This window comes from Lepisma saccharinum, chromosome 1 (genome assembly GCF_977018435.1).
Source record: "Lepisma saccharinum chromosome 1, izLepSacc3.1, whole genome shotgun sequence".
NCBI classification, from domain to species: domain Eukaryota; kingdom Metazoa; phylum Arthropoda; class Insecta; order Zygentoma; family Lepismatidae; genus Lepisma; species Lepisma saccharinum.
This window is the reverse complement of record NC_139229.1, coordinates 189190765-189212498: the sequence shown is the minus strand read 5'-3', so window position 1 is coordinate 189212498 and position 21734 is coordinate 189190765. Positions and strand designations below refer to the sequence as shown.

The 21734-nt window shown below is 41.4% G+C and overlaps 1 protein-coding gene across 4 annotated transcripts in view; it reads left to right on the top strand.

Moving 5' to 3' along the window:
• mam (neurogenic protein mastermind) overlaps nucleotides 1-21734 on the top strand; it is a 218143-nt gene that overhangs the window by 96669 nt on the left and 99740 nt on the right. For 2 of the 4 annotated variants that reach the window (XM_083109965.1, XM_083109981.1), the window contains exon 2: nucleotides 15535-17370. In XM_083109965.1, the coding sequence (XP_082966091.1) occupies nucleotides 15535-17370 (1836 nt within the window). Of the gene's footprint in view, nucleotides 1-15531; nucleotides 17371-21734 lie in introns of all 4 variants that reach the window. The other 2 variants (XM_083109958.1, XM_083109972.1) reach the window with 1 other exon arrangement.

Below are 21734 nucleotides of genomic sequence, written 5' to 3'. Positions count from 1 at the left end.
ATGATACGTTCTAGTTTTGTATTTGTATATTTGTTATAAGTCGCTTCTCAGCGTCTTTGCGCTAAGCGGGGTAAATGGAATGGCCTTCCTGGAGCTCGAACCTGGAACCTTCGGTGGCGATGGCTAAATCGTGAGTCTATAACTCAATTATCTCTGGCACCGAGCCGTCATAATACTGGTCAGTTGAAACGGACCCGAGTTTTGCATGTTATTAAGGTTACTGAAGTTGGTGGCAATTTGAAACCTGTCCGTCGCTGTTTACCTTTGTCAAAGTTTCTTTTAAGCCCAATTTATCCACAGATAGGCCAATCGGCTCCGGATCTTATTGTATTCAGTTGGATCCGAACTTCTGTACACCCAATGGCAAAAGAAATAGTAGGCGAATTGTCCATCACCATTTTCATTCAGTCCGTTTTCCACAGTGTGATGATCGTGAATTGAAGTAGAATCGTCATTAGGCAGAGGACAACATCTGCTATGTATCAACAGAAATGCATTCCTTAAAACAATACAGGGTGTGGAATAAAGAGTAATAAAAATAGTGATATACAATTTGCTTATTGTTATCTTTGCCGTTGACCGTACAAGGTGCCTCCACCTTTATTACAGGATGACCGCATTGGCCCCTTCTAGTTCGCTGCACTTTGACACTGTGTAGTGCAGGTGTAATCCGGTGTCAGGCTGGTGCATGGAAATGACTTCCAACCAAGAGGTCTCCCTTATCGGACAACGCTAGAGTTCTGACGTCACCGGGGAATGCTTTCATTGGTAGGCTAAATGCCTAAGTTGTTAGGTTAGGCTAGCCAGGTTTAGTTCTCCTAGCATAAATAATAAATTTGCAGTGCATTCACGCTAAAAGAACCATACCTAACAACCGGCTTTCGTGGGAAAGTTGTCAGCGCATCGCGCTACGACGCCAGGGCTCCCGGGTTCGAATCTAGGCCTCTGCATCGATGTTCGTGAGTGTCCATTCATCAATTTCATCATATGATCACTCATCCCCATCTTCGCAGATTAGCCAAAAGTGGCACAAGACGCGAAGTATAATAAAGCAAATCAATCAATCAATCAAACCAAACAAACCTAACCTAAGAACGTAGGTATTCCTCGTCTGACATCAGACACGTGATCATACACCACACACTACACCGCTCCAGAACGTAGTGCAAACCAGGGGTGCCCATCCCCCAAGGCCAATGTCGCAATCCCCCCAAAATCATGTCATGCGCCTCCCCCCCCCAAATTATATTATTCGCGAACTCAAACCATATAGTTATGCCCACAAAGTAAAGCTCAGAATTATAATATAATACGGTTTCTCTTTGAAAGAACTCACCCCCCTCCCCGTTTTCTTGGGGTAAATATAATTATTTTAGTGACCCACAACAAAAGTTACGTAGATTTTTATCTTCAGTGCAAATTTAACTTGTTAATGTAATTTTTTTCTGCGACGTGAAGTTAGAAATGCGGATTCGATATATTTTTGTTCCAAATGATGCACCTGCTTTAAATTAGGCAGTATACCAACACTAAGCATTAAGTGATGTTATTAATGAATATCGAGAATATCGCTTATGTCTTGTAATGCACCTATAGTATAAAACTTCTCATTCACCTCAGCAATACGCCAAAGAAACACGCATTCTTTCAAGACATCCTTGCGAGCAAAAAAAAAAAAATTATACCCAACTCTTTGGAGGCTTTTAATGGGGTGTCAATACTTTCTTAGGATCCCGAGATAATTAATTAGTCTTTTCCAGCTTCTCTTTTGGCACGTTCGGGGTCTAAACGTCGCTAAATACAATCTCCAAAATGTAATGTTCGAACTCTCTCTTCACTACAGAAACCTAAGATTTAACACTTTATCGAAAGCTTCCTATCTCCCCCTTTAAATTTAATACTCAATCCTACCACCATAATTTCCATTCCAATTTTAGACTTACTGTTGATATTGAAGAGTGGATATTGCCTCCTCCAAAAAATTAATTCTCAGTCTCCACACAAGAATTTCCGCAGCAGTCGAAGACAATAGTAACACCAAAGAATTGGATACCCCCCTAAATTTAATGCTCAATCCCCCTCTAACTAAAATACCCGCCATAATCTAAGACCTAGAGTTGGATACCCCCCTCAAAAAAAATTTCGATGGCGCAGCCTGCGCCATAATCCCCCTCTGTGGGCACCCCTGGTGCAAACGGTGCAGGCACCAAATCAATGATTTAGACGAGTCGGTGTTGCACCGTGTAACCAACTAGAGTGCGTGAGTGCAGATAGTCAAGAAGTGCAGCGAACTGTTATCGCAACGCCATCTGGTGGAAGGCATAAGACCGTTCGAAGTGGCTACACTGCCACATGCCAATCGTCAGTCATTAGGGAAAGACTATACTTAGCCTTCGGCATCCCACGTGCACTATTGTGTGAATGTTGCAACTTGGAAATATGCGCTTGTTCTGCCCTTGGCGTACGAGAAAGCCTTTCTTCCCGAAAGAGCACATTTAGATCCGCGACAAACAAAAATTCGCTTCTCTGGTCGCAGAAAAGAACAAAATAAAAGAAAAGGGTAAAGAACTGTGTTCGGTAGTTGTTTGTGGTGGACGAGATAACGGAGGCTTAAAGATTACCAAACCAGGAAGCGATGTAGGTCCCGTCCGTTCCTAGCGGCATCGGAGGAGGAAGTACGGGAGATAGTCCTTACGAAGCGCTCCAAGAATGTTAACAGAGCTCGATAGGCAGAGGAACTCTGCGATGTCTTTCGCCGGAGTGAAATAGTGTGACGAAAGGAGGAAGTTCCAGAAGGGGAGGGGGTAATAATAATTGCGGTCGTGGGCGTACCAGAAGAGTCCATGCATTCCACTACGCCTGGCCTCTTACTTCGTAAATGCATTGAGGGATTTGTGGAGGATTTCCTGCCCGGTTTCCCTTGGTTTTAGTTAGTTCGAGTTTTCGTTTTAAGTCCATTTTATGCAGAGATAGGCTAATCGGGACTGGACCTACAGTTTAAAGTGGAATCCGAGCTAGCGGGACCCCTTCCTTGGTTTTAGTCAATGCAGGCGAATGCTATTTGTTATATTTTTTTCATTTGTTTCTTACCCAGGGGTATAAAATATTAAAAATTATTCAGGCGCCAGCCCCTTTTTCTCCGGAGCCAGCATTTTTTTTTTAATATGTGGACTAAGAAGTCATGCATCCAACTAAGATAAACTATAAAATGTAATCTTGTAGCATTGAATGATAAATTAATACTAAAAGTAATTAATTCTTGCACCGGAGTGGCCTTCCTAAAGAATGCTCAACTGGTAGCAGCACGAATAACCATGCAATGCATTCTAATAAATGTCACACTCTACCATATTGCTGAAGATTTTGAAATTCGGGTAACAACAGTGTAAAAATGTATATTGGTAATTTTTTTTTTCTTGTTTACTGATACACGTGATACAGAAAACTCGCAAACAAAAAAAACAAAAACATTCTGTAGTAGTGTTGCCACAATCTGAGGGCACAGTTTCCCTTTCCAAGGGGCAAAAATTTCCCTTTTTGGACTATTTTTCCCTTCACCTAAAGAAATATAATAATAATAATAATTATTATTATTAGCAGTGGCAGTAGTAGTAGTAGCAGCAGCAGCAGTAAAATTTATGTTGGTCCATGTTCGTATGAATAAAAAATGTTACACAAATTTATCACATACATGTCAGCTTCATCGCTTTCTGATGAGATGTCCCATGTTGAAATCATGGTCAGGAATCCATTAAAACGTTAATTGTCATCGTTACAATTATCCGAAGATACATAAAAGCGACGTACACTAAACTGTAATAATGTAAAGTCAGAAGTCTTAAAATTTCCCTGAAATTGTGATATTTTTCATCGAAATTCCCTTTTATTTTTTGGCTAAAATTTCGGTCCTAATTTCCCTGCAAAAGGTAAATTTCTCTTCATGTGGCAACACTGTTCTGTACTCGTTAAAAAAATGCAATGGAGATTTCTGTAAACGAACTCGAAATATTAAAAATAGAACTGAATGAAAAGAAAATTTTGAGGCGCCCTGACGTCCGAGCGTCCTGTATTTCTATATCTCTGTATGTTAGCAGTGTATAGACGCCTGCAAAATTAACTGGGAAAATGTCCATCGCCTGAATTTTCCTTTCCTTTCTTAAAAGCGATATGATATTAAAAATCTGAAAAATTACATCCGCTTAGCATTTCTTCTAGAAGATCCACGTGAATCTTCATGTTGGGCTACTTTCGCTGTTGCCTAGATATTCTCAATAGTTTTATGGCTACGTAAGTCAAACTATTGATGATATCTAGACAACAGCGAAAGCAAACCACACAATATTCACGTGAATGCTCAAGAAGGAATTCTAACCGGATGTAAGTTTTCAGTTTTTTTTTTTTTTTTTTTTTTTTTTTTTTTTTTTTTTTTTTTTTTTTTTTTTTGCGGTTTTCGAAAGAGGAGGAAAATTCTAAAACAGCTGCGTTGGCGTCGTCCAAAAGTCCAGATAATCTCTACTTCAGCCTCACTCAATTCCTTTTCTTAAGGTTAAGTTACACATCTTGAAATACATTTTAGTTGTTATTAGCTTTAGCAATTGAGATTCTCACAACTCTCCATGTGTTAAACATTGCAGAGGAAATTGACCCCAAAGATTTTCTCCGCAATCGAACCAATAAAACTGCTAAAACGGGCATTGTTCCATGACCAAATTACATTATTGAGTCATTCATGGTATCATGTTTGTAAAAATATTTGTTATTGCTCACCCAAATGTAAAAATCTAATATTTCAAGGTCATCTGCTGTAAAATGGAAGAGATCGAAAATAACAATGGATAATTTACTTTATGTGTGTCTCGATAGGTGTTGACGTTTCAATCGTTGAATGAATCAAACGATACTCTAACCCCCTTCTTCACTCGCCGTAACATACCCTGTGGCATTAATAGAGAGAAGTCGCAAAAGGTCAAGTCCGGGGATTAAGGTGGCCATCGATAACGCTCAGTCTCCTACACCGATTTTTTCCTAATCACTGTTTACGCTACTAATATTTAATACAAACATTTGAGTGCAGTCGACCATCGTGAAGGAATGCCACGTGATTCACACTCTGTTCCTTCCCGATTATGCATAAGGCGTTGAACTGTATCTGAAGTAAAGAACATTGTCCTGCCACCTACTGGTGATCAGTTAAATTACAGCTCACACAATGAATGCACGAACTTATCTGCTCATACACAACACAAATACATGCACTATAATCGCTCTCAAAAACTTTTGTCTCAGATTAATTGACTACCATCAGTGCTTCAGATATTTCTTTCAAATTGTGTACGCGAAGTCTAATTCGGAAGTTTCAGCATGACACTACGCTCCAGATAACTCGAATAGCGTCATGAATTACTTCAGTTGCTTACAAATTGACTGAAGTGTGAGGAAAGTGTTCGATCGTGTAACCGTGCTTTTTGCAACTTTTCTTAGGACGCTTAGAAAATATATTTCACTGTTACAACCTCCTGCTTTCTTCAGCTGAAGTCTCTTACCTCATAAAACTCAGTTTCCTACCAAAAGAAAAAAGTACTGACCAGTGATGTAGTGCAAAATTGAAATACACCCTTCCTACTCACTTTCTGACTGGTGAATTGGGTTTCCCCAGTTGGATCATGTTCTGCCCTTACTATTGTTTCTTCAGTGCCCACAGCAGCCAATCTTTTCATCATGTGGCTAATGACAAGAGATTTCTCACTACAGCTCATGGATAAGGGGATGACAAATTCACGTACAGTCACCTGCAATAAAAATGGGATACCGAAATCCTGAAATATCCAACTCTTACATATTAGGCCTTAATTGACAGGTGGGTTCTGGGGGGGATTCTAAATCGAACATTCGGGACGGACAATATCTAACTCTGGTCTTAGATTATGGCGGGTATTTTAGTTAGAAGGGGATTAAGCATCAAATTGAGGGAGGTATCCAATTCTTGTGTATTACTATTGTCTTAGACTGTTGCGGAAATTCTGGTGTGGAGTCTGAGAATTCATTTTTTGGAGGAGGCAATATTCACAGCAAGTCTAAAATTGGCATGGAAATTTTGGTGGTAGAATTGAGTACTAAATTTAAAGGTGGAGATATGAAGCTCTTGATAAAGTGCTAAATCTTAGAATTGTCAAGGAATTTCTGTAGTGAAGAGAGAATTCGAACATTAAATTTTGGAGACTGTATTTAGCGATATGGTATCTATCTACACGTTTTCAACACCGAACGTGCCAAAAGAGAAGCTGGAAAAGACTAAATATCTTGTGATCCTAAGAAAGTATTGACACCCCATTAAATTAATATTCTTGGAAGCCTGCAAGGAAATAAATGTAAAAATTTTCTTGCTCGCTTCTCTCGCAACGTTGTGTTCCGTAAATGCGTGTTTGGCGCTTTACTGAGGTGAATGTGAAGTTTTATACTATAGTTGCATTACAAGACATAAGCGATATTCTCGACATTCATTAATAACATCCCTTCTTAAAATATAGTGCTTAGTGTTGGTATAGTTGGTATACTACTTAATTTAAAGCAAGTTCATAATTTGTAAGAAAAAGCTAAGAAAAAGTTACTTTCGGTAGACACGCTGTCGTAATTAAATACTTTGTAGGGATTACGATATGGTCTGAGGGCGCGAATGATATGATTTGGGGGGGGGGGGGAAGCATAACATGATTTTAGGGGGGATGCGCCTTGTGTGATAATTACATGAATCCCTTTTACCTTGTAGAGATAATAAATACATTCAGAAGATTCAGTTTGTATAAAATATCAGAAAGGTATTCAAGTTTCTGTACAAAGACACTATCAATGAAGTTGTTACCATATGCATGTTTTTCTTCTGCAAGATAGGAGTGCAGTTTCTGTCTTATTTAAAGAAACACAGGGAGGGGATGACATGCCTATGGACAACCAACGTGATTTTCAATAATACAGAAGAAGATATTGATATTTTTTAATAACACATTTTACACTTTCAGGAAAACGAAATATTCTTTCAGAAGTTCTTGTGCCTCTCCAGGCGCGTCGCGCCGCACAGTTTGAATACCGTTGGCTTATAGCATGGCAAGATATTCGTTGAAAGTTCATTGTATATTTACTACATTATACACGTCGGTTATTTTTTCGTTCCTTTGTATCATCTTTGTTGTAGGATGAATGATGGCTCGCAGAAAGGAAAGAGATGTAAGCTCGAACCTTAGGACTGCGACTGCGCAGCAACAATTTCTGCTCCTTGCACTGTCTAAATGTTGATAGCAGGTTCCTATAGCATTGTTGATCAACAGCTTCACCTTTCATGTCACTAGATACGAAAGTGAATGAATTTTGTTGGTTCAGATTGCATTTTAAAATTGTATATAATAATGATAATAACCCGTGGTGCAAAAAAATTCTTGGAGCAGGTATAGAATTTGAAAAAGAATGTAGCAGACAGTGGTCGCGCAAAGGTTGCGAAACAATTGCTTTGGAGAGCATTTCATTGAGTGTTTCGTTGTGCAGTATCACGCGTAGAATAGTATTCCTGCTGTTAAGTTGTGGTAGGTCAGTGAAGACGCATCCCGAAATGGCTACGTGCCACGAAATATTAACGACTTTTTTCCTTCAAAAACCTAAGAAAGTGTGTAACTCTAGTCTCGAGAAGAGTCGCGCGAGGGCGTTTTGACGATTTGCTGAAAGCGTTCAACGCTTGCTTTTTGTTCCAAAATGCATGAATTGCACGACCTGGTTTGTCTCACGCCTTCCCCGTTTCTGGTGAAAACAAAGATACCTAATTAAACTTTCACAATCAGCATGCTCTGCTTCGTCCAACAAAAGCATTTTCTCCTCGTTCGTGTAACACAAGAAACTTGTGAATTCCGGTTATATCCAGCCACTTCAACGCTGCCTTCCGCACAGCTTCCCGTATCTCGGTCAGGGTTACCAGCTGCACATTATTTTCAGGCGTGGTTTAGAATTTTGTTCGTGGAAATATAAAGAAGTGGTTACGTTTGGGTCAGTGGCGGAATAACGACCATTTGTTGTGGGGTGACTGTCAGACCTTTATTTTTAGCTATATACCCGTTTTATTGACTACTTGTTGGAAATTGTAAGCGATTCGTGGGTGATCGCGATGTTTTAGATCTCAAGGAGGGGTGGTCACCCTTTTAGGGAGGACCTCTCCATCTTCTCCGCCCGTGGTTGCCGTATTGGTCCTAGCGAGAGACTAGATTTACAAGGAACCTTTGCCTGGTTCGCCCTATCTTTTGTGCCACATTAGCTGCCCCGTCCGTCCCTCTCCATCCAAGTTTTCCTCAGTGGCTAGAAAATGCTGTTTTTTTTTTTTAAACAAACTTGAAAGAAACTGATTTGCTTCAACATAGTGAAAGTTGCTTCAGTGGAAAAACGTCGGCAGATTTAAACGCATTGGATTTTCTCCAGGTCAAACCTTGCACGTTAATCACTGTGGTTGGTGCTACAGGATTAGTAAGTATTCAGTCTCATTCAAGTGGCGTTGACAAAGCAAAGTTACTTTGTTTCTGTACAGTAACTGAAATTAATGGAAAAAAATACTGTGTGCCATTATTTAGCTAATCAATAATATACGCGGATGAAAGATGAATGTGACTTTGAGTACAAGGCATCCAGGATTGAATTCCCTGTTCGGACGGAACTATAAATTCACAGTTCCGATTAACATGATGGAGGATAAAGTAGACTTATAACGAAAGTTTACCCTGAATGGGTCCGAAATTATAAATGCAGACCCTGAAAAATAGTCACAGCGGGATAGTTTCGTGTCTTTCCCTCACCACCGGCCTCTTTTTGTGTTCTTTAAAGGCAGTGGTTTGGTAATCTGTAAAATAGATGACTTGAAAATGCAAGGCGGGAGCGACTTAAAATAACTAATTTCGAGCACCGATTGAAGTTATCGATAACTGTTCTGACATTTTTCAAAGGCGAAGGTTAAATTTGTGGAAGCTGATGAACCGAACACCCACTTGTGGGATTTTTTTAAAGTCTACTTTATGCATAGATAAGCTAATCGGGACTGGACCTACAGTTTAAAGTGAGATCCGAACCACTATTTGCCACTACGTCATCGGGAAGGTTCTATGTGGAGAATTTATTATAAAATGTTTGCTTTGCTGTGTGTGTTACGTAAGTTGTTTTAAGCCTAATTTATGCTGAGAGAAGCTAAATGTACGGGCCCTACAGTTTAAGGCTTCTTTCGAACCACTATCAATGTGCCTGTACTAAGGATCGAACTCGAGACCCCTTGATTACGAGGCGACAGCGTTACCACTACGTCATCAGTATGTCCATATCTCACAAGATAAAGCAATATACAAATGAAATAAATATGTGCATTAATTTTTTTAAAGAAAATCTTTTTGACTGTTGTAAAAGGGTATTTATTTAACAACCAGCGTCTAAGGTTCGATTCGCGAGCATTTCGGCCAAAACCCAACATTATGAGGATAATAGTGAGCTACATCGATCTTATCGTGTCTTGCGTAAACTTACGGGTAAAATGTAAATGTCTTTATGAATGTTCTTTCACGTGACGAACCAGAAATGGCTGTTCATCGTTGTGACTCGTAGCGCGAACTGTTTTGTTGCGCGCTTCCTTATTGATATACGCGATTGCTGTTGCAATGGACGTAAGTTTGCTAATTCACCGTTAATGGACAAAGGGAGGTTATCAACACTAGGTCTGACGCAGTGCTGATCTAGATACTCTTCAGCATGCAGCGTGGCGCGATTTTTCCCCCCCTCGTGCTAAGCGAGAGTCCAAGGATCAAACTTGGTCAACTCCTTCCCCTCTCACAGAAAGAAATGGAAGAGGTCTGCAGTGTTTTGTTAAACGATAATTTCGCAATTGAATCTGGAGACAAGCCGCGGATCTCAGATTGACAGGTTTTTTTTGCAAGTTTTGTCATTTAGCGTCGCTTTTCTGCCAGGGTATGGTTCCAGAATTTATGGTAACGAGATCGTGAATCCCCACCGCGAACTTTTTAACACGAGTCACGTGATTCTCGTTACTAGATTATTATTTCTCTGTTCATTCAGTTAACACCGCATATTTTCCCCTTCATTTGATGGTCACATTATGAGGTAAAAAATTCACAACAGAAAGAATCGGGACTCACATGTTTGATTGATTGATTTGCTTTATTTTACTTCGCTTTTTGTGCCACAAAAACCACTCCGCCACGACTCACAAGTGTTAGTAAAACCCTGCCCGGATATATCAATCGCGAAGACACCAGTTTCAGGGTGTCCATTTTTCTTTTCTTTTTAAACAGAAACCACTTTTTTTGTTTTCTTGTTTTACAATTTCATTTATTTTTTACTTTTCTTTACTAGTATAATGGCAAACAAATCACTGGGCGTTTCGATATTTTTTTGTGTATTTCACTTAGCTTTTATGCCACTTTTGGTCAAGGGGATTAATGATGGATGATAAGATTAGACGGATGAAGGAACATTCACAAGTATTTTAGAACTACAACCCCTCTCCACAGAGGATTTTATGTGGCTGTGAGTCCAGTTTACAGACATGCAGCGCAAGGTGTACTACATGGAAGAGAGAAGGTATTGCGAAATTTGTTTGTTGAATATTTTATTTGCGTACGGAGAGATATTTCATACAAGGAGAATAGAACTTGGGATTATACTGTATAGTTCTCTCTAGGCAAACATTGTAATTGTGAGTTTTGGTTTTTTAAGTCTGTTTTATGCACAGGAAGGCTAATTGGGACTGGACCTACAGTTCAAAGTGGGATGTAAACCACTTGTGCCTCCATCCGGTATCGAACCCGGGACCCCTTGATTACAGGGCGACGACGTTCACGATTGAAATGTGTACAGTTGATTTCCTCAACTGAAACGTAATCCTTAACTGGCATACTTTAACTTTAATTTTCCCGTTATGTTGACTGTCTTGCAGTAAGTGTATTGGATTTTTCGTTTCGTCGCCTTTCTTCCACGTTTTGATAATGACGGTAAGTGATTAAATGAAATTCATGATGTGACACGAAGAGCATCCATGCACAGGCTCGGACTCGAACATGGAAACTTCGGTGACGAGATCGAAAATTGGCCACTGTGCGCGGTAGGCGACCGAGACGGTGATTCCAACAAGGGTCATAAATCGTATGAGTTTTAGTGTGTGCTTCTAATGATTCCATAACAACACTAAATATCACATAACAGTATACGATAATAAAATCCAATTTTTCTGTGCACGTGCATAATTTTTAACGGTGTTTAGCGGAAGTGGAATTTTACGGTGAAATAACCACGTGTAAGGCCATTTACTCCAGGTCTTAGAGTCCTGAATAATGCATCGCTGTCCTTTGTAATTCTTTCCGTTCATACTGTCAGTTGATTCTCTTAGTTCCGACCAGACTAGAAAAAATCAGTATGAAATATTTCCGTTTCATTTCAGCAGAATTAGGCACGTTTGAGGTCTACGTCTGACAGAACGAGATACACCAAATACGTAAGGAATTACTGGAACTATAGAGATTATAGGTCAAAAACTTTGTTTCACGTTCACCCTGTGCTCAGTAGCGTGGCCACTAGGAAATCACGAATACTTTTTTGTATTAGTCAGCCTAAATTTTGCAATGTTCTTCTGCCTTTGGCGTTCTTTTTTTCACCAAGAATACGGGGCCAAAGGGGGAGTGGTTATGTCCTCCTCCAATTCCCGTTGAAGACGCCACTGGCTCTAATAGACTAATCGGGATTAGACCTACAGTTCAAAGTGGAATCGGAACCACTGTCAATATATGCATCTACCGGAGGTCGAACCCGGTACCTCTTGATTACAGGACGATAACGTTACCACCACTTCATCGAGGAATTCCTACACTTAGACGTTACCTTATATTTACAGCATTGTACCGTTAAAAGTTAATAATTTTGCCTGTGAATTTACAAAAACGGGGCGCATCCGTTTTTTTAATTCAAGTTTGAATGTTTTATCGTGCATAAAGAGAGATAATGATTATAAATTGCAATAACTGAATCTTAAAATATTAGCTTGAGTATGTAATGGCTGTTGATCCTTTAAAAACGATAATGGTATATTTACGATAGTTGGATGGCAGCGGGAATTGACCGTCTTGGACCGTCATTTCGATAGTCAACTTTTTACACTTTAGATCAGAACTGATGAATAAGGCGTTAACAGATATTAATTGACATTGTTTCAAACCCTAGCCTGAGCATTGGTGTCATTCCGTCCATATTCATCCTCATCGAAGCGATTAGCGAATGATTGTAGAAAAGCTAGTAATAAATAAATATTTTTTTAAAGAAAAAAAAATGATCGATTGATTGATTTGGTGTTTTAAAGTCCACTTTATGCACAGTAAGGCTAATCGGGACTGGACCTACAGTTTAAAGTGCGATCCGAACCACTTGTGTCTCCACCGGATATCGAACCCTGGAAAAAAATGGGAATATAACAAAAAAAAAAAAACTGTACTCAAGGACTATAAAAGCTCTGTAAATGGTTTCTCGCCTGCATGGAAGATTGTTAAAACAACCTCCTGCACCATCGTAATGAGGTTAGTAATTACAGTTATTTGCCAACCTCTGTGGCGGAGTGGTTAGCCAGGGGTCCCGAGTTCTTTGTGGGTGGCCCTCCATCAATTTCATCATGTGATCAATCATCCTCATCTTCGCGATTAGGCAAAATGGCAGAAAAGAGTAAAAATAAACCAAATTAATTAAATTACATGAGACGCCGTAAACGTGCATTTCGAGGTGCCACAAGCGCAGCTCCAGCATGTGACGACCGCTGACGATGCCGCATCGGTAACGATTGCGGGCGACCTGCGCAGAAATTTTGCGAGGAATTGGCTACTCGAGATATTAGGTCTCCCCCTCCCTTGTTTTTCGGTGCCGTTACCGTTGCACAGCGGATTTGTTACGCGCGAAAGGTCCAGACTACGGTTAGCTAACCGCCAGACATGCTATTGGTTCAATGAACGGCGGGCACAAACTCTCTTCCCCATTGCGTCTTATCCTCTTCCTTGCACCATTGTCGTGGAATCGGAACTTTGACTACACTACCAGATAATGTAGAATTACTCATGATAGGAGCTCATTGTCTGATGCGATGCCTGAAATGGAGCCTTGTTATATCTACCAATCAGCAACAAATAAATCAATCTGCACGAGACAAAAATTGTAGGCAAGTTTATTATAAATCCACTTTGTGATCAGATAGCCTAATCAGAACTGAGCATGTAGTCTTGGGCGCATGCGAATAACTGCAATGCATCGGTGTCGCGAGAATTTTTTCCCGGGGGGAGGGGGGGGGGGCAATGATAAAACTTCAATAGTAGAAATAATAATCCAAATAAACCAATTTTATTCCAAATTATTTATTTATTATTATTATATAAACAACTGTTATTTTTTCGGTATTGCATACAGTTAATGCACTGAAATTCAGAGTCATTGTATTTTGTTATTAACTTTTGCATACTGTATTGAAGAAAAGGCTGTAGAAGTTAGGGGAAAATTTTACTCATAAAGTTTACGTTCTGTGACCTCTCACCTAAAACTATTAAGTTTTTTTTTTAAATTATTATTAAATGGTAGAATGTGAAAATACACCTGGTTCCTGTATTTTACACTCAATTTTTTCGGCCTAATGCAGTTTTTGCTTCATTCTGTTGAAATACCAACTGAATGAACTTCAATTGTGTTATTAACAATACAAATAACATGCTTTCTGATTTTTTGTAACTTCAAATGAACGATGTTGTTTTCCAGTGGGCTCAACGTCCCCTCCTGATGCCCATGGTGCAATCTGCCCTTATCGATAATGGAAACCAGGACCTCCTCATTACAAAGCGACAGCTTTAACCACTACGCTATGTGTAAAATGAGTTTCAGGTGTACACTACTAGCAGTGAAACATAGTGTGAGAGAAATCTTTTCGTTTACAAACGTAAGAGTGACGCAAGAAAAAGTGATAACATCTTGAAAAATACCTTGTCGAACCTTGTAATCAAATCAAATAGCGTGTCAACAGGCCGTTTGATTCAGAATAATAATGATGATAAATTTTCTAAAAGACACGGTTTTAAGGTAATGTCTGTTATTTTAAAGTGTGTCCCTCCTTGATTACGCACATTCGCCACCTCGGTGTCCGAGCGGGTGAAGAAGTGGTCGACTTTCGCCCTAGTTCCCTGGTTCAAATTCCGGCGTAGGCATTATTGTTCTTTGTCAGTCTCCTTTCCTTATATGATCACTCATCCTCATCGTAGCGATTAACCAAACGTGGAAGAAAAGCGAGGCTAAGTAACAAACAATACAAATTGAATTACATATTCAGTTTACCTTTTACGAATTTGTTGCACATGCTCATTGTTGCATGGGTAAGTTTATGTTACATATAGATCCTGACATTGTCGGAAACAACTTCTGAATGGTCTCTTGTATTAGCACGTCTTTAATTCGTAGGCGTTACGACTTCTGCACATGGGCAGCCAACATGTAAAACATGGTATATAAACATCCAAATTGTCAGAGAGGGGAAATAAAAAGAGGTCCCAGCTGCTAGATTCCAAGCCAAAAAATATTGTGCGATGGTCCAATCCCGATTTTTTTTACCGATAGTAGCTTACTGAGTGAAATGTCAGCAACTCATCTGTTGTCGATCTTTCGTTCTTTCTCATGGTGAAGTAGTAAACCGGATTCCTTCCTCGCTTTCGCCAGGGCTGGATTTGTTTTCGAGAAAGCGTGGTTTACACGTCCAGTTTCATGGTATTCACTTCACACAGGTTGAAAACTGTCTTCTTGTTTTCTTTGTATTCTTATTGGTTCCCGAATAATTCAGTAGATGGTCGTTAGGTGCTTGATGTCTGGAAGTATAAATTAGTGTTAATTTTGTACACTATTGTTGAGCTTGTTTCGTGTTCAATTTATATTTGCAACTATACCCATTTTGCAAACATTGTTGGCCCAACGTTGGAAAATGGTTGATTGGTGGCAAAATTCTTCCATTATTGTTGGCCCACTGATGGGAAATGGTTTGCGAGATAGTTGGCAACTTTATTACCATACTGTTGGCTCACCTATGGGAAATGGTTGATTGCGAGATAGTAGGCCAATTTATTAGTACCATACTGTTGGTCCACCGTTGGCAGATGGTTGGTAAAATTATTTCATTATTGTTAGCCAACGGTTGGTAAATGGTTGATTGTGAGATAGTTGGCAACTTTATTATCATACTGTTAGCCCACCGTTGGGAGATGGTTGGCAAAATTATTCCATTATTGTTAGCCAACCGTTGGGAAATGGTTGGTTGGGAGACGGATGGCAAGGCGGACATCGCCAACAGTTTCCCAACTGTTGGCACAAAATTTGACAACAATTTGCCAACGTTGGCCTAACAGATTCGTGCAATATTGGTATGACGTGTGAGATTTTTTATATTGTACCAAATAACATTGCATTTTTGCTGATGCTGTTTTGTTTTTATCTTACTAGCAGAAATTCCTGAAGCGGACTGCCGAGGAATTAGAGCCACCTGGTAGCTCAGCAGATACCTTCGAATCGTCTCCTAAGATCCAGTGCACGGGCACGAACCAAGGACAGCAGCAGAACAGCGGAGGACCAAATCAGCCGGGGCAGCAACAGCAGCAGCAGCAGCAACAACAACAACAACAACAACAACAACAACAGCGACCGTCCAACGAAAACCTAACGAAGTTCTCTGTCGAGATCGTTCAGCAACTGGAATTCACGACTTCAGCGTCGGCCGCTTCTCAGCCTCAGCAGATCTCGACCAATGTGACGGTGAAGGCCCTCACCAATACCTCCGTGAAAAGTGACGTCAGCAGCTCTCCTGCTGGCGACAGGGCGACGCCAAAGTCCGGGCCTGCGACGCCGAGGGGCCAGTCGTCATGTGTGGACTTGGGGAACCTTGTGGAGTGCAAGCAGGAACCAGATAGCGAGTTCGTGGACTTGGAGCAGTGCGCGGCCGCCCTCGAGAAAGATGTGGCGGCGAACGGTGCCAGTTTTCCTGGACTTTCGGACCTCATCGGCGACGACACGAGTGATGAGATCATCACGTCGGACGCCTTCTTCAAAGATCTCATCTCCGAGATATCGGACTTGAATCCTGAATTCATGAAAGACTTCGATTTCGAAGACAAGAGTGTCGACGGGCTGGGAGCCGGGAGCAACAGCAGTAACGTCGGTGGTGCGAGCGGTGCTAGTGCTAGTGTCGGGGGGAGTGTCAAAAATGCGAACGGTACAACCACAACTGCCAGCGGCGAAGCGACAGGCGCCGCGACGAACAGTGCGGGGACTCCAAAGATGGAGGATGGTGCTTCTTCGGCGGAGAAGGATCTGCACCAGAACATGTTGGACATTGCCAAATCGGGTGGCGTCAACAGCCCAAGTTCTTTAGTGACCGGTGCGCCTCAGTTCTCTCCTGTAGGTCAGAATAGTGGCGGTACCCTGTTCGATCCATCGGGTGTGAGTGGCATTTCGCAGTCGGGGCAGACTATGACGAAGACCGTGGCCGGCAGCAGGATGACGCCGTACTCTTCCCCTGGACTCGGACTGGACTTCAGCAAAGCCGAGATGAGTCCCGCGGCTCAGACTCTGAAGCAGATGGCCGAGCAGCATCAGCATAAGACCCAGATGGGGATGAGCTTCAATCCCACCGCTTCTCCGAACGTCCGATCTCCTTTCGGGGAATTCCAGTTCAGCGGAAACGAGTACCTGCCAAACGCGGGGAACGGGGCGTACATCAACAAGCAGTCTGCTCCGATCGTCCCCGGTTACGGTAACCAAGGTGATTTGGGGTCTCCCATCTTAAAACAGGAGAACATGTTCAGTCCGCAAGGTGGATTCCCCAACATTGAACTTCAGAAACGCCAACATGCGATGCAGCAAATTCAGCAGCAGCAGCAACCGAACACGCCTCAGCAGTCACCGCAGCAGCAGGCCCAACAGCAGCCGCAGCAAACCCCGCAACAGCAGCCACCTCAACCTCAGCCGCAGCCACCTCAGCAACAGAGCATGCCCAGTCCGGTACTGGCTGGTTCCAAACCCCCGAGCACCATGATGAGCTACGGAACGAAACAGTACTCACCCTATGGCAGTCCCGGCCCCTTGCCTAACCACGGTAGCCCGATGAGCGGAGGGCAAATGCAAGGACAGTTCATGACCAGGGGACAGAACCCAGGGCATGCAGCAGGTGGGATGGGACAGTTTAGCAGTTCGACGCCTCCAAGACCTCCTTCTTGTCCTGGTACCACTTTGCAGATGAGTCAAGCACAACAGCTACAAATATCGCAGCCTGGACAACAGTTACAGGTAAGTCCTTGTTTGTTTTTCACTGTGGGTTGTGTGCATGATGTGTCCATTTACAACCCTGTTTTGAAGGAAAGTGTTATTTTCCAATCACCTGATAGCAATTATATTGTAGAGTTGAAAATAGTTGTAGATACAAGCCAGATGTAGACTATCATTTTTTACGCGTAGATACACATCAATGTGAGTGCGGTTCATTATTATTAGTTGTCTGAGCTTTTGATTGTGTATACTCCTGTCACATAAAATGACAATTGGAACATATGTAATAATCAAAGGTAAATTGCCAGTGGGCACTCGCTGAAATACATGTAAAAATCAGATTCTGAGAAAACCGCCTAGCATTGTACATTGCCTTTTTAAATTTTTGTCACGATCTTCCCAAAATTAATATAATTACAAGAATTTTCGTTTTTTCTTGGGTTTTTTTTTTCTGATTCTATGCAATGGCAACTAACTTCTGACTGTACAACAACGTATGATAGAAACATCTCATGGATAGGTTATCGGAAACGTATGATAGAAACATCTCATGGATAGGTTATCGGAAGTGCGACAGCGAACCAAGCCCAAAGCTTCCGATGTGTTTGGCTTCTATTTCCTTGTCCATTATTTCAAAGGTTGCATTGCTTATCATGTCAAAGCTGAATCTCCACCGTGAACATGTTAGAAGTTATGTCGAATCGTTCCCTTGTTCTCAATATCAACTCCGAAACGTCGCTACCTTTATAGTGCGGAGTTCTCACAAGAATAAAAAAATGTCCAAAAAGCGACAACAATAACAAAGCGCAAGAACGCATTAATTGCATCTCCAACCAAATTGGAAGATGTAGAACAAAGCACCCCAAACAAGAAATGGAATACTGCTTGTTCATTTCCAGTTCTGAATCCAGAACGAGACTATTTCAGAAGTCAAATGCAGTTCTGGTTGAAGTCACATGTGACGATGTGTCCTTGGGGCGACGTGCACATTGCACTAATGTGTGTTTTCTCTTTTTGTGAATGTACACATAGCCTGCCAGTAAACAGACAGCAACAGCGACATCATTAACATGTAAATACAACTTTCAAGCATTGCATCATTATTTTCTTTTCAGTTTGACTTTTTTCATCGATATATAATTTTCTTCCATACATTCATTTTTACGATTTTGTGCATGTGGCGATGTTCCTTTCCAGGTTGGGCCGCGTTCACATTTTGAGATGATCTGACACATAATAATAAAAGAAATGCTAGTTGGAACAAGGAGTTGTTACAAATCCATGTAAACTAGATTCCCCTGGTGTACAGCGTTGCATTTTTAACGATTTCAGTGGTGTTTGTTGTAGTTATGTAATTGCATTCATGTTGACTTTTCTCTGGTAATATGATACCTCTTGTTTTCAAATGAAGACAAAAATGTGCAGGTAAGTGATGTTGATTTACAAAGATGCGGTGCAAAGTACTGCTGACCCCCCCCCCCTCTCCTGTTTTAATAATTCTAGCTTTATTCAATTATGACAAACAAGGGGTAATGAAGTGGCAACACTATTAACATTAATAACTACAAAGTGCAACTTGCATGAACACTTATTGGCAGGGGTGCCCATTCCTCCCAAGGCCAATAGCGCATCCCCCCCAAATCAAATCATTCGTGCCCTCAAACCATATCGTAATCCCCACAAAGTATTTAATTACGACAGTGTATCTACCGAAAGTAACTTTTTCTTAGCTTTACTGAACACTATACTTGATATGCCCCCCCCTAAAATCTCCATCATAAAATTTAATACTCAATCCTACCACCAAAATTTCCATGCCAATTTTAGACTTACCGTTGATATTGAAGAGTGGATATTGCCCCCTCCAATAAATTAATTCTCAGTCTCTACACCAGAATGGTCTATGGACCTTGCTAGAAGGTTTATATTTTTTTTAAATAAAATAAATTCTGCCTTTGTCAGCAAATTGAGTGTAAAATTTTTACATATATTTTGGAAAGAGATATAAATGTTGAATTTTATATTATTTGAAGGGAAAAATCCCCTCCAAAAAAATTTGGATGGCGCAACTTGGGCCACAATCCCACCCTGTGGGCACCCCTGCTTATTGGGTCTCCCCGATGGCGCAGTGGTAGCATCTCGCCTTGTAATCATGTGGAGGCACATAGTGGTTCGGATCCCACTTTAAACTGTAGGTCCAGTCGCGATTAGCCTTACTGTGCACAAAGTGGACTTAAAGCAGCAACTCAATCAATCAATGAGCACTTATTTTCCGTCCACAACAAGTACGAAGTTGATGTAAACAAAGCCACGTGACCTGGAAGAGATCCTATTAGTTAATTACAACGGCACTTGTTCTATCTACGGACGAACTGACTCGCAAATTAATCGCTTACCGTCAGTCACATGCTTTTTGTTTACACTGACTACTCTCTGTGAAAGTAAGAGTGGTGGCTTATGTTAGTAAAATGTTCAATTGTTGATCGATTTCTTTTGGTTTATTTTACTTCGCTTTTCTGCCACTTTTGGTTAATCGCGAAGATCAGAATTAGTTATTATATGATGAAATGGATGTAGGGACACACACGAAGAACACCCACCCATGCGTAGACCGGGATTCGAACGCTCTTCGCTAACCACTCAGCTACGGATGTTCAGAATATATTCCATGTGTTCTTTTCTGCTGCATTATTAGCGTTCATTAGATAAGCGTACGTAAATCCGAAGCTAGTCTTTATTTCAATAAGAACTACAGAGGTCAGTCGGGACTGGGCCTAGAGTTTGTAGTGGGATCTGAAGCACTGCAACATGTCTCCACCGGGAGTCGAACTTGGAACCCCTCGATTACGAGGCGACAGTTTGTTAGTTGAAACTCTGTATGTGTGTGTAAAATATACGGATCCAAAACTGGTCGTGTATTTGATATGTCTATATTAGATGAATCTTAGTTTCCCATCACGTACAGTACATAATATAATTGTTCCACACGTCTTGCTCGTGCAATATCTCCGTACGAACGTTCAATTGTGCGGGTTAGGAATTGGTGGGATGAGATTGCAATTGCGTTTTGGTCCCCCGCAGTTGTCACAACGTCAGGTCATACCGCGAGCGACTCTCTCTAGACTAGACCGACGGCGGTGGACTGTATTGCCGCCAGCTGCCCGATGCGCGACGTTGCCAAATCGCTCCCAACGCCTCCACCCGTTGCTCGAGGGGTTTGTGGCACAAGAAGCTGACCTCCAGTGTTGCCAAATAGGTGATGTATGGTTCGTTTCTTGTGTGTGTGTGAAGAGGAGGAGGGGAGGTGCAAGAGGAGGAGATGGCTGACGGTGTCATTCCAGATTCTTGCTCGCCTGCTACGGAGCAGTCGAAAAGCACGGGAGTCCTTGTAATCGAACAGTGTTGCCAGAGCTTGCGGTATGGAAAATGCGATCACCCAGTGTGGGCATGGTACTCAACTGGTTCATGAGAGAAATGAATCTTGTATGTCTGCACAGAACGTAGTATTCTTTCTATCTCAAGAAAGGTGTGGAAGATAATGTAGGAAAGCAGCAGTTCATGCAAGTACCAGCCAATAATAATGATAGCTTTTTAATTGAAACTGAACTGCCCTCATCAGTGGGGTGCCCAAAGGGGGGGGGGGTGGAGGTCGTAACCCCTCTTCTTTGTCGCAGTATTCATTACAAATGAACGTTAATGGCAGGAAAAGATGGCGCAAAGTGAGGGCTGACTAGAAGAAAAGTATAAGTACCCCCTTTCGAAAATCCTGGACACGCCACTGGCCCCCATGGTGGAGTGGGCTAGGCTCATGTGCTGCTCAGTGCTCTTGTTTTATTCTTCATTGTTCGTTTGTTTATTTTATCAATTCATCCTCATTGTCGCTATTAACGTAGATATTTATAAAAATAACTTGAGATTGCCGACGTACAGTTGGGAGATCAAACAATTTGCAGTTGCACTACGCACGTGCGATGTGTCCCTTGGGTCTAATCAGAAAATCATGGGGACATTTGGGGAGGATCAAGTGGTGGGCTCCGGTCTCGAAAGAGGACTCGATTAGCTGACCACGCGTTACCCAATGAAATAGGCGGTTGGCAGGTTCTGGCGCTGCAGCACGGAAATTAGCTTAGAACTTAATATATTTCTACTTTTACTTGTTGAAGATAGGTAGAATGCTGATTGGTGTCATTTTTTTGGTTCCCGTTGACACTCACTGCCAGATCGACGGGTATATGGAATATTCCACCACACTTGTTATTTTTATTAAGTCCACCATATTTTAGCTGTTTTATGAATAGTAGTTCCGAGCAAGCATAGTGTTAGGCCCGCCCTTAGACAGAATCATTTTCCTTGGCATTTCTTCTAGAATTCAAATACTACTCTGT